The following is a 13,964-nucleotide window of genomic DNA, read 5'->3' as shown; positions in this document are numbered from 1 at the left end:
AACTCTGGTAGTTAATTATACTGAAGGATTAACATGTGTTTATCGAGGTAGAAATCTAATTGTGGCCCATGCTGACTTTATGTGAGGTACTGGAATTAAAAAAGCAGTTACCAGAAACAACTCCTCAACGGCACTAGGGACGGTTTTGTGCTTGTGAAATATCCAAAAAGATAAACGTGGACACTGTCATTTTGGTGCCTTGCCCAAGGCTTAGAAAATAATATAATATCTTGTTTAAGCAGTGAGCATCCATAAGGTAACAAGAAACATATTTTGTGTTTATGAGGACACATTCCAGTCACATCAAGAGTGTATCTCTCCAGGAGTCATTTTTGTATCTTCTTAAGAATTTCTGCCCACACGAGGAAAAAATATCTTAGCCAATGTCTGGTAAATCCCAGTTACGCATGTCTATTTCATAAAAAATCTTTACAAGTGTCATTTTCTAAATACACTGAGAAATACATCTTTGAGGGGCACCTGGGTGGCTCAGTCGGTTGAGCGTCCGATTTCGGCTCAGGTCATGATCTCACGGTTCGTGGGTTTGAGCCCCGCGTCAGGCTCTGGGCTGATGGCTCGGAGCCTGGAGCCTGTTTCCGATTCTGTGTCTCCCTCTCTCTCTGCCCCTCCCCCGTTCATGCTCTGTCTCTCTCTGTCCCAAAAATAAAAAAAAAATAAAATAAAATAAAAAAATAAAAAAAATAAAGTTTAAAAAAAAAAATCAGTTAAGGAAATTAAGGAAATGAAAACAACTCAGTTAACCAAAGAAAGGTGTTTGTATCATGCTGGTAATAGTAACAATATCACAGAGTGATGTGGTTAACTTACTGTTTTAAAAGCCTTTTGTAAAGTGTCATACTGTGTGATTCTTTAAATTAGATATTAACATCCCTTTGAAATGGATAGAATAGATATTATCCTCCGGGTTTTTCACATCAGTATACTGCAGTCCGTGGACAGTAAGCATCGCCTAGTTGCTTATTACAAATCAGATTCTCTGGTCCCATCTCATACCTTTTGAATCAGAAATTCTAGGTCTGAAGCCTAAGAACCTTTTTGTTTTTTTCCATCCCTTGAACCAAAGCATGTTAGCCCTTGGATCCAACTAAGAAACCCTTTTAAACAGGTTCTCTGGGAGGTGCCTCGGTGGCTCAGTCAGTTAAGGGACCAACTGTTGATTTCTGTTCAGGTCATGATCTCAAGGTTCAAGCCCTGTGTCTGGCTCTGTGCTGCTTGGGATTCTCTCTCTCTCTCTCCCTCTCTCTCTGTCCCTCCCCTGCTGTCATGCTCACTCTCTCAAAATAAGTAAACAAACATTAAAAAAAAAGTTCTCTGGGTAATTCTGATGCACATAAAGTTTATGCAGCACTGGTTTAAACGTCAAAATATATGTGAAAATACTATGGTTCATAGAAACAAATTTATACGTACAATATCAAATGCTGCAAAACAAGATATCTAGGACTTTTGACCTCTGATTAGATTTTTTTCCCCCTCGTAAAGAAAAAGTAATCCATTTAAAAAAGTAAGACCAAAATTAGGGAGGATGCTAAGTGTTAATAGTGGGCTCATGGTAGATAACAAGAGCTGAAGAAGTGTGTAGAAAAGATTTATGTGTGGGGACTTGGGTGGCTCAGTTGCTTAAGTGTCCAGCTCTTGATTTTGGCTCAGGTCATGATCTCACGGTTCATGAGTTTGAGCTCTGCATCGGGCTCTGCACTGATAGCACAGAGCCTCCTTGAGATTCTCTCTCTCCCTCTCTCTCTGCCCTTCCCTGCCCATTCATTCTCTCTCTCTGTCTCAAAGTAAATAAATCAACTTTTTTTTTTTTTTTTTAAAAAAAGAAAAGATTGGGGCGCCTGGGTGGCTCAGTTGGTTAAGCGGCCGACTTCAACTCAGGTCATGATCTCACGGTCCGTGAGTTCGAGCCCCGCATCGGGCTCTGTGCTGACTGCTCAGAGCCTGGAGTCTGTTTCAGATTCTGTGTCTCCCTCTCTCTGACCCTCCCCCATTCATGCTCTGTCTCTCTCTGTCTCAAAAAATAAATAAACGTTAAAAAAAATTAAAAAAATAAATAAAGAAAAGATTTTTGTTTATGTAAAAAATGACTTAATGGTGTAACTCTAATAAAAAATTTCTTTTACAGTTTAATTTACCAGCTGGCTATGTGGGACTGGTATTCCTGGGTTTGGCACTATCCTACGCCATTTCTTCACCGCTGTTTGGTTTACTGAGTGATAAAATACCAGTACGTACACTTAACCTACGTTTGAGAAACACCTTTGTGTATTTAGATTGGTGAGCTTTCCAGCTGTACTTCTGGAACTCTAGAGGTCCATTGATTAGAATTGACATTCAAATTTTTTTTTAAAAATTAGCTTATTACTGTTTAATTGAGAAATAAAATTGTAAGATATTTAAAGTGTGCATCATGGTGATTCGGGATCCGAATACATTGTGAAAGGATGTCCTCTGTCAAGTTAATTAACACAGCCATCACCTCTGTATTATCTCTCTGTTTTTTTTTGTTTGTTTGTTTGTTTTTTTTACTTGAGGGGGCGAGAACACTTAAATTGTACTATATTCAATTTTTGGAGTTGATGGAGAGGTTCCCATGTCTTCCAACCTGCCATCACTCAGAGAACATTCACTTTTAATTGCTTCTTCTGGGGAAAAGGGGTCTGTGCTAACAAGGCTGTTGAAAACTATCGGATTAGACTCTCTAAAGGATGAAACTCACTTGATGCAAAATACACGGATTGGCCTTAATAATTAGGGCAGGGGGCGCCTGGGAGGCTCAGTCAGTGGAACGTTCGATTCTTGATTTCAGCTTAGGTCATGATCTCGCGGATGGTGAGTTCAAGCCCCACATCGGGCTCTGCACTGACAGTGCGGAGCCTGCTTGGGATTCTCTCTCTGCCCTTGCCCCACTCACGCTCTCTCTCAAAAATAAATAAGCATTTAAAAAAATAAAATAATTAGGGCAGAGTCCCTAATTAGGGCTCGGTCAGACTGAGAGGAGATAATTTAGTTTTTTTCTGTGGGAATGAAAGGAGTAGCTACATAAATGTACATTGCTTATCCTGTAGCTATCCTGATAGAAATTCCCTTCTGTTCTCCTTTGCTTAGGTCTAAACCATTCACTCCAGATGCTGGTAAACAGTACTAGTAAGTACTGTTAACCAAATACCAAGCTTCTGTGGCTTTAGTGCTTTTTACTTGTTTGCATTTCCTCTCTTTGTTAAACTTGCATAAACATTTATCACAACCTAAATTACATAGAGATTACTTAGTAACCCAGGTGACAAAAAGCAAGTGTCTTAAACAGTGATTGGAGCTTGTTTTAAGACAGTCTTATTTAACTGAGCAGCTATTTAACTCCTAGAATTTTCAGCCTGCATTCAAGTAGTTTAAAAGGAGTAATTTTATTGGGTGCTTTTTAAATAGTGTGAATTTTTCAGGTACTGTATCTACTAGGTGGTTCCTTGTGATGACTGTGTTTTTATTTTTATTTATTTTATTTATTTAAAAAAATGTTTATATTTATTTTTGAGACAGGGACAGAGCATGAGCAGGGGAGGGGCAGAGAGAGAGGGAGACACAGAATCCAAAGCAGGCTCCATCCAGGCTCTGAGCTGTCAGCACAGAGCCCAATGCGGGGCTCAAGCTCGTCAACTGTGAGATCATGACCTGAACCGAAGTTGGACGCTCAACCGGCTGAGCCACCCAGGCGCCCCAATTTTATTTATTTTTTTAAATGTTTATTCATTTTTTGAGAGAGAGAGAGAGACAGAGAGCGAGTAAGAGAGGGGCAGAGGGAGAGAGGGAGACAAAGAATCCAAAACAGGTACCAGACTCTGAGCTGTCAGCACAGAGCCCGACATGGAGCTTGAACTCATGAACCTGAGCCTAAGTCAGATGCCTAACCGACTGAGCCATCTAGGCGCCCCAGGATGGCTGCTTTTTAAATTGTTACTTTGGGGATAGTTCATCATGTGTAAAATCTACAATACACTCCCTTCCCAAGGAATCCTTGTCCTTAGAAACTCTTAGGGTATATTGTCTCGCTTTTCTGTTTACCATCTACCTATTTTCTCTTAAATGTAAAGTTTCATTTTCTTCGATGTATTTGGATTTTTCAATGTCAGGGCTTGTGTTCTTCAGTGATTTTTGTGTATATCCTTTGATTGTGGAGGGGCTTTACCTCTCAGGGGTTTTTCGGACTCTCCTTCTCTTTACCAGCATCTCAGGAAATGGTTTCTGGTTTTGGGAAACATAATCACAGCCGGATGCTACATGCTCTTGGGACCTATCCCGGTCTTGCACATTCAAAGGTAATGTTTTTTCCTTCTTCTGTATTTTTGGCTGAATAACATTAAGAATTACTACAGAAATTTTTTGTGTGCTGCTGGTATGGTTTCGTATTTTGAACCTTATTATTTAAATAACTACCTTGATTTAAGACTCTATTGAATTGTTGGGTTGGACTGGCAGTATTCTACCTTACCAGAAGGTGGCACTGCTACAAGCAGATAGAAAATGCATCATCACATCTGGATCAAATGCGAAAAACGCTTCTCCCTTTGTGTTTCAATTGCACGCTTATTTGTACTTTATTTTGAAAATAGCATTTGTTGCTGCCTCCCTTTGGTTGATTGCTGTTAAAACGTGTTTTTTTTTTTCCCTACTCTTTCTCAATCCTTGAGTCTGGGATCAAGTCTTTTTTTTGTTTGTTTGTTTCTGTATTATTCTTAGCATGTGGTACCGGCTCATTGGAGCTTGTTAAGGGTAATGTATTTGCTAAAATAAAGGGAGCTTAGAGCTTTCAGCTGCTTCTGGGATCAAGTGTGACATGGAAAGGGCAAGGATTTCAGAGTCCTTCACATTTGGGTTTGCATTTTGCTTTGCCACTTACTAGGTGTGTGAACTCCAGCAAATCATTTAGCTTCCGAGAGCCTTAGTGTTCTTATCTCCAAAAAGGAGCTGATGATGGTGCTTACTTGGCAGAATATTGCTGCAAGGATTCAATGGGGGTAATGGATGTTAAGCCATTCAGTGTGGGAAGCCGAGCAAATTAGTTTCCTGCCCTTCTTTACCAGTTCCCTTCTATGCCATTTTTTTCTGTCCATTGAATTTCAAAGCCAAGTGATTGAAGGAGCAGCGTTAACATTTAACCAATTTTGAAAAGATTCCGTATGGTGATAAGAGGGCATGTGATATATGTGACCAAAGAAATTGAGGTATCGTGGTGAATTGATTTGCCACCCCCCTCAAAGTGGGAGGAGCCAGAGGGTGCTGTCTCTGAATGAAGTGGGATCAGATGAGAATGAGGCCGACTAGTGATGCCATCTCAGAAGCATGCTTCTCTGGGATTCAGCCTGCCCTCCTTAACTTGAGCCCTGTGTCTATCAACATGCTCATGTTGTTTTGTTTTGTTTCTTTTTCCAAAACTCTTTTGCAGTCAGCTCTGGCTGCTGGTGCTGATATTAGTCTTGAATGGCGTCTCTGCTGGAATGAGTATCATTCCAACCTTCCCGGAGATTCTCAGTTGTGCATAGTAAGTTACCTCTGTGCTTGCGGAGCTGTGTTGCAAATAGCAGTGAGCATCACAGGCTTTCTTGAATTTCTCAATTTTGTAGGATGTTGGATTTTTTTTTTCCACAAGACCAAATCTTCATGATTTTATGTCACACAATATTCTGATATAAATACTGCATGCAATAATACTGTAAGTGAAATGAAAATACAGTAAAATCTTGGTTTGTGACCAGAAACATGCTTATAATCCAAAGCACTTGTGTATATCAAATCAAATTTCCCCTTAAGAAATGATGGAAATTCAGATGATTCGCTCCACAACCCAAAAATATTCATATAAAAATGATTATAATACTATAATATAATACAAAATAATAAAGCACAAAATATACAGAAAGATAAACAAATTAACCTGCACGTACCTTTGAAAACCTTCATGGCTGGTGTGAGGGAGACGAGAGAGGAAGGTTATTGTGTAGAATGACTTTCACTATCACTAATGGAATCTCTGCTATCTACTGGCTCAATGGAATCTTGTTGTTTTTTTTTTTTTTTTTTTCGTGCAACTTTAACAAGGAACCTATCCAATGACACTCGCTCGCCTTTGCCTCTTTTTGAGGATTTTGAGGAAATGTGACATTGCATTGATGATCGCCCACAGTCTTGCAGTGAGAGAGAAGAATCATTGCCTCAGTTGTGATCCTGTCCCATTCATGGTCACATGCTACTCTTGTTGCAAGACAGTAGCTCATTTATCAAGTTAAAATTTGTGAGAAATGTTTGCCCGTCTTACAGAACACTCGTAGAACAAGTTACTCGCAATGCAAGGTTTTACCGTATATGGTAATATTATACAATGATAGGTAATATATGGTAATATTATACAATGATAGGTAAAATGAGTTGTGGATGGAGGCTTGGCTTGGTTGATGCCTAGGAACAGAAACACTTTTGAAAAGCTAAAGCACAACGGAAAGCCCTCAGCATTGTTTCCTTCTCATGGAGAAGGTCCATACAAGGGCACACAATGACCAGGTAAAATGATTCTAGTCCCATTTCCAGTGCGGGGTCGGGAGAGGGGGCAGCTCCCACACCACCAAGCAATTCTCCCAAACCAGCTAGGTGTCCTACAATGCAACTCCGTTCTGAGACTATCCGTCTGGTGATATCATCAGATCCCACAGGTGAGGGACTCCGTCCCACAGATTGCCCTCTGCTTCAGGTGCTAGTTACAAGTTCACATGTGCTTCCGACTGACTGGCCCGTGCATCAGAGGTTCCCTTGACGACCTCCTTAGATTCAATTAATCTGCTAGAGTGACTCACAGAACTCAGGAATCCAGCGTACTCGTTAGATTCAGTGATTTGTTACCAAAGAGATTAAAGGATACGAATCAACAACCAGACGAAAAGACACAAAGAGTAACCTGAACAAAGGAACTTCTGTCCTTGTGGGTTTTGGAGCCCTGGCACACTGGCATGTGGAAAGGGTCTGGTTTACCAACTCAGCAGCTCTCTCGCCCTGTCCTTTTGGGATTTTTGTGGACGCTTACGTACTGCTGATTGGTTAAATCACTCACCATTGGCCATTGATTCCATCTCCAGCCTGGCCCCTCTCAGAGGTGGGGGGTTCTGGTCTTGGGGTTGGAAGTTCTAACCCCTCTAATCACATGGTTGACTCTCTGGGCAACCAGTCCCCTAAAAGCCACCACATGAACATAACAAAAAAGGTACTTGAAATTGTTTTAATCACTTAGGAAATTCCAAGGGTGTTATGGGTTCTATGCTGCAAACAGGAGGGAGACCAGATATATATTTCTTATTATGAATCACAGTCTCGCGCCGGGTATTTGTCACTTGGCCATCAGTGTTGTTTACTAGGCATGATGGTAAAGAACACCACGTGAACTAGAGCAGGGAGGAGATATACTGGGTTGACTCAGTATTCTCTGAGGAATAGTGAGTTGCCTCCGTGTTTTCTAAAAGTTGCCCATTATTCTCTTTGCATGTTCATCTCATTTTAAGAATTTCTTAGGGGCGCCTGGGTGGCTCAGTCGGTTGAGCGTCCGACTTTTGCTCCGGTCATGATCTCACGGGTTCGCGGGTTCGAGCTGCACATGGGCTTGCTGCTGTCAGCAGGGGGCCCACCTCTGAGCCTCTGTCCCCCCCTCTCTGGCCCTCCCCTGCTCACCCTCTCTCTCTCAAAAATAAATAGAACATAAAAAAAAAGAATTTCTTAATTATGTATTTTTATGAGACTTCATGCAAATGGGTCATGATTCTTAATATCATGTTTTAGATATGCAGTAAAATTATTTTTAGAAAACCATGGAGTAGAGGTAACTATGAAAATTCCTTCAGATTAGATTCGCTTTTATCTTGGAGACGGAGTGTTCTGTCTGTTGGTTTTGTTCAGATTATTCCCAGTCTCTTTAAAAAAAATTTTTTTTAACGTTTATTCATTTTTGAGAGACAGAGTGTGAACAGGGGAGGGGCAGAGAGAGGGAGACACAGAATCCGAAGCAGGCTCCAGGCTCTGAGCTGTCCACACAGAGCCCAGCACAGGGGTTTAACCCACTATCCAGGAGATCGTGACCTGAGCCAAAGTCGAACGCTTACCCCAGTGAGTCACCCAGGTGCCCCCAGATTATTCCCAGTCTCTTAATTTATTTGTCACACACTGTTCTTTGCTTTCACGCAGGTTTCCCTGTCCATAACAGATCTACTCTTGTCTCTTTGCAGCGAAAATGGATTTGAAGAAGGATTAAGTACCTTGGGACTTGTGTCGGGGCTCTTCAGTGCCATGTGGTCAGTTGGGTGAGTAGCCATTTCGTTCACACCTGCAAGATGGAAAATACTATCTGCATTTGCCTGAAGAAACTGACACCGAGAGGTCTGATGAGGTGCCCAAAGGCACTTAATTCATTTAGGGCAGAGTTGGAGTCCTAACCCCACACCCTCTGACTCCAAGATCACTGGTTTTTACCAGCAGTTGAATACCTAATCAAAATGGTCCCTATATACTTTGTCTTAAGTGACCTTTCTAAGTTCCTTTAACAGGTCATGTCTCAGTATTCTTCATTCATTTGTTTCATTTTTGTTCTTTGCTATTCGTGAGGAATAAATGTATGCTGGAACTGTAGAATATCTCAATAAATATGTACAGACTTGAGTTATTTTAAATACAATTATTGAGAACAATAGAGAGAATCATATAAGGGTTCTTTTGCGTGCATGTCACGTTTTTAAAATGTTTATGTAAGGCACCAACTTTTTAGAAGCAGTTATAATTTTAGAATTGTTTAAAAAGCGTTAAACATCATCATTATCGGGTAGAATTGGTTTTGTCGCACCCAGTGCTCCGTCCAGGAATTGGCTTCTGTCTTCAGTACTTACAGTTCCAATTTAATGAAGATCTATGATTGAGGGATCATGCGGCCTTTAGGAAATAATTCTTTTTTTTTTTTTTTACACTATTGAATACGCTTTCTTCTTTTCTTAGTGCTTTTATAGGACCCACACTGGGTGGATTTCTTTATGAGAAAATTGGCTTTGAATGGGCAGCTGCTGTGCAAGGTCTTTGGGCTCTGACAAGTGTGAGTAGCCTTTTGTTTTCATCTTCCTGGCATTTGCAGAGAAGTGTGATTTGGAGCATTGGCATTAACTGCCCCTTTCATTGTGTTAAAGGGATTGGCGATGGGCTTGTTTTACCTGTGGGAGCACGCACAGAGAAGAAGGTATGGTCGGTTCTTGGGCTTATTTTTTCCCCTTTAAAAATCAGCCCTCGAAGCACCTGGGTGGCTCAGCTGGTTACCCATGAGATCTTGATCTCGGCTCAGGTCATGATCTCACAGTTGGGTTCGTGAGTTGGAGCCCCTCATGTGCTCTGCACTGACTTGTGGAGCCTATTTGGGATCCCCCCCCGACCCTCCCCTGATCATGTGCTCTCTCTCTCTCTCTCTCTCTCAAAATAAGTAAACATTAGGGGCTCCTGGGTGGCTCAGTCGGTTAGGCATCCAACGTCAGCTCTGGTCATGATCTCACAGACCATGGGTTTGAGCCCCTCGTCGGGTTCTGTGCTGGCAGCTCAGAGCCTGGAGCCTGCTTCGGATTCTATGACTCCTTCTCACTCTGCCCCTCCACCTCTCACGCTCTGTCTCTCTCTGACTCTCTCTCAAGCATAAATAAACATTACAAAAACATAAAAAAAAAAAAAAAAGTAAACATTAAAAAAAGAAAAGTCAGCCCAGGGCAGTGGAAAAGATATAGCCATTTTACACCCTTCCTTCAGGCAGAAGATTTCTGGGCACTGTAAGCCTCATCACTTGGTAGATGGCATTTAAGGGGAAAGGCAGAGGTGTAGGTACTGGGTCTTTTTAAGATGAGAAATAGTAAGGTACTCCTCTTTTTCCCTTCAACGCAGATCGAAACTCCAAAATATCCTCGGCACAGAGGAAGAGCAAACTGCTCTCTTACCTGATGAAATCTAGCCCTAAGAATCCTGGATGGATACCCGTGGGGAGACTGATGGCTCCTGGCCTTGAACATCAAAGTTGAAAGGGGTTTTCTTACTATTACACGTAAAACCCCACAGACCCTACCTACACCACCATCCTGAAAGTCTCAACATATTTTTGGAGAATCCTGTGTCGGGCTTTCCTGAAAAGCTGGCCCGTTGAACCAGCCATGTGTGAAACATTAAGTGTGAGAAGAGCGGTTGAGAATCAGCAAGTTTGTGTTTTTAGGTGATCGAATTTGTCCGTCAAGAGGTTATTGACTCCAGGTCTCCTGATTCCTCTGTTTACTTTTTATTCTAAATGCACTAATTCTGTGAATATACCTTTTCTTTATTAACAGGGAAATAAATGAATTAATTTTATATGCCTCAAAGTAGTACCAAGATTTCTCAAAATGTATAGAATAGTTACTGTGAAATCAGTTTTTAAAAGGCAGCTTTATCTGTGTCCTAAGAGTTTTGTTCTTTTCAAAAGGCAAAATTCCTTCCTCCCATGCAAAAGTTGCATAGTATTCCCAGGCCCTCAGCTCTTCTAGAAGTTTCGTTTGTGTGAGAGTTACAAGAACAACCTTACTTTAGATTTTCCCTTTTGTAACGTACTTTATGAATTATGATCTGGATTTATAAACAATACTTAGTATAACATTACTCATTTCCCTTAATGTCTGTATTTCAGTTCTGTCATCTGTTTTTTGTTTTTTTGTTTTTTGTTTTTTTTTTAAACCTACTTCTGGTAGATGTATCCCATTCCCAAGCAAGCAAGCCCACAGGATTGCTTACTATATTTCAGGGAAGGGGTTTGTCTGACTTCACGTAAAATCCGTGCTGTTGCTTGAAGTGGGTGAATCCCTACTGTGTAGTTCTCATACCTTCTGCTGTGTTTCCATGGTGTAGTAGCCACGTTTATCCCTTCACTCCCCATTTTTTAAATAGAAGAAGTGTATTAATTCAAAAATATTTATTGAATGACTTCTCTAAACTGACAGTCTGTGACGTGCTAGGAATTGAACTGTGATCAAAATAAACACAATCTCTGCTTTTTGGAACTTGATGGATGGACAACATATAAATAATACCAGACTCTCCTATTATCTTACAGAGTTGCTATTAAGGGGAAAACATGGTGATAGGAAAGAGAAAGTGGCTGGAGTCATTAGGTGTGGGGTTCTAATTTAGATAAGGCCTCTCCATGGAGGTGAGACATTTGAACTGAGACCCGAAGGATGAGAATAAGGCAGTCATCCCGAGGGAGAGCCTTCCCTAGCCCGTGCCAAAGGGTTTGTCAAGGTCAAAGATGACACTGTGGCCCATGTGGCTGAAATCTAGTAAACAGAGGATGTTAGGAAGGTAGGAAGGAACTAGCTTCTCAACAGGGGATGCCAGAATTTGATTCATGTTTCAGGAGGGCCATTGTCTAGCAACGATGGAGGGAGATCTACGGGAGCTTGGAGACAGAGAGAGAGAGAGACATGAGTAGTTTGGACCATGGAGGTGGTGGCGGAGATGGAGCATAAAAGATGTGTTTGGAAGGGGAGCCAACAGGACCTGCTCATGTAGAAGGAGGGGAGAGAGGAATTTAGGGGTGACTCAAGGTTTTGGCTTGAGGATGTATGTGGGTGGATGAGAGTGCCTCTTAGTGAGATGGGGAAGAATAGGAGCAAATCAAATCCTGAAGGGGAAAAATAACCCAGGGTGGGATGCCCTGTAACAACACCACCAGAGCGAAAAAAAAAAAAAAAAAGAAAAGAAAATTAAAAGGATGATGGAGATGGGGATGATGGAGAGCAACCACGTGTTGGAAAATTGGCTTTCATTGCGGAAATCTTCATTGCCCTTCTCCCCCGAAGTCCTCCTTTGTGGGCACTCCAGAGGGTGGTCCAGCACATGTGAGAAGGGGTGGCCGGTCACCCAGCCCCCTGTGCCCCACTTCCCGGAGTGGAACAGGGATGGAGTGTGCCCCTGACCCGCTGCACCCCAGCGTGGGCCCAGGGGCCCAGTTTGCCGCGGAACACCTGCAGTTCCCGCCGCTGCCGCACGGGGCCGCTATTAAATCACTGTGACGATGGATCCTGCAGCTCCCAGCTGGGCGCTGCGACCGGGCTCGCGGGGCTCGCATGCCACATGGCTCCGGGCCACCAGCAATGTTGACCGTCACCGCAAAGATTCCAGGCTTTCTGGCGAGAGGTTTCTGCCCCCCTTCCCAAACACGATGCTTCCAATACCTGCCGCCGTCTACCTGTGTATTTACAGACACTTTGTGCAAAAACACCTTTGCTACTTCCTCATTTTATGATTTTGCAGGTGCTAAAATAGATGACAAAAATTTAAAACCATGAGAAAAGAGAGAGGAACTTTGATGAAAAGGTGGGTCAAAACTCTCAGGGAAATCACTGTATGTGTGTTTATATTTTTATAGATCTGTATGCCTCTAAATGTAACAAAGACACCCACCTTAAAAGAAACCTTTTTTTTTTTTAAATGAGACCGAATGTAGAATAATAAATAAAAGGTATCATATATACATATAGACATGCAAATTAATCCAAATGGAAAATAAAATAAGGGCAAATAAAAATTCACAAATCGTTTTTCTGAAACTTTTTTTTTTTTCGCCTTGATAATTGCTGGTTCACATGCGGTTGAAATAATACACAGAAATAATACGGAGACCAGGTTTGCTCCATACCCAGGTTCCCCCAGTGGTGACATCTTGCAACAGGACGGTACAATATTAAAACAAAGATGCGGTCAAGATACACAACAGTCCCATCCTTCATGTTGTCCTTTTATAGGCATATCCGCTTCCTTCTCACCCTCACCCCCTCCTTAATCCTAGGCAAGCACTACTCTGTTCCCCAGTTCTATAATTTCATCATTTCAAGAACGTGTTCAAATGGAATCCTATAGTATGTTACCTTTTGGGATTGTTTTTTCTCATTCAGCCAAATGCTCTTTAGATCGTGTACATATTGGTAGTTAATTTCTGTATATTGATGAGTAGCATTCCATGGTATGGATATGCAGTATGTTTACTCATCCACTTAAGAACATCTGGATTGTTTCCATTTTATGATTATAAACACAAATAAACTATGCTATGAACATTCACTTGCAGGGTTCTTTTTTGTGAACACAAATCTTTACGTCTCTGGGATAAATGCCCAGGAATACAACTGCTGGGTTGTATGATACTTCATTTTTGCCCCAAATAACCCACTTATTTACATAGGAAATTTGATTTAGACAATACATGTTAAATATCATACCTTAATGTAATATTCTATTTACTTGTTTATTAATTTATCGAGATTCAATATGTTAAATATACCCTCTTAAATCTAGGTGGCAAAAGAAGTGGGTAATAATACTGCATAGCCAACTAATTTTTATTAAATACAGTTAATAAATGAGAAATAAAGAAGCAGGTATCTCTATTTACATACAATCGTATCAAAAGGGAATGATCCAAAAATGACTACTATGACAGTTACCTTTCCTTTGGTATCACTGTCATATGTCCTCAGTTTATGAGATACATGCACAGAAGAGTACATCTCAGAAACAACATAGTTAGACTGAAAAAATACCTGTCTAAGGTATGAAAAGAAACTGAAGTCTGCTTATTTAGTCTTCATTAGGAAAACTTGCAACTTTGAAATATTTGCCCTAGTTTCCTTCAGAAAATTCACAGCTTCACTTCTAATCCCAGCGTATTTATAGTTTGAGTTATAGGGAATGATCTAGGGAAGCATGATAATAACTTTTGATTTACAGTTTAGTGTGATTTCGTCATCAGTAGTAAAACAAAGTGTATTTCTTGTTGACAATGGTTCAACAATAGTGTGACAAATACAAATACAAAAACAATCAGTTTTAAATTTTTGTCATTCAAGATAAATTTGAATACCAAA

General features: G+C 41.0%; 1 protein-coding gene across 1 annotated transcript in view; it reads left to right on the top strand.

Moving 5' to 3' along the window:
• Positions 1-12,472, top strand: part of SLC18B1 (solute carrier family 18 member B1) — a 28,713-nt gene extending 16,241 nt beyond the window's left edge. Inside the window, exons 8-14 of the mRNA XM_049652977.1 lie at positions 2,147-2,248; positions 4,243-4,334; positions 5,462-5,557; positions 8,280-8,354; positions 9,040-9,133; positions 9,225-9,274; positions 9,961-12,472. Of these exons, the coding sequence (XP_049508934.1) occupies positions 2,147-2,248; positions 4,243-4,334; positions 5,462-5,557; positions 8,280-8,354; positions 9,040-9,133; positions 9,225-9,274; positions 9,961-10,027 (576 nt within the window). The 3' untranslated portion in view covers positions 10,028-12,472. The remainder of the gene's footprint in view (positions 1-2,146; positions 2,249-4,242; positions 4,335-5,461; positions 5,558-8,279; positions 8,355-9,039; positions 9,134-9,224; positions 9,275-9,960) is intronic.
• Positions 12,473-13,964: the final 1,492 nt, after the last annotated feature.

Source organism: Panthera uncia (assembly GCF_023721935.1).
Source record: "Panthera uncia isolate 11264 chromosome B2 unlocalized genomic scaffold, Puncia_PCG_1.0 HiC_scaffold_24, whole genome shotgun sequence".
In the NCBI taxonomy this organism is placed as follows: Eukaryota; Metazoa; Chordata; class Mammalia; order Carnivora; family Felidae; genus Panthera; species Panthera uncia.
This window is presented reverse-complemented; position numbering and strand designations above follow the sequence as displayed.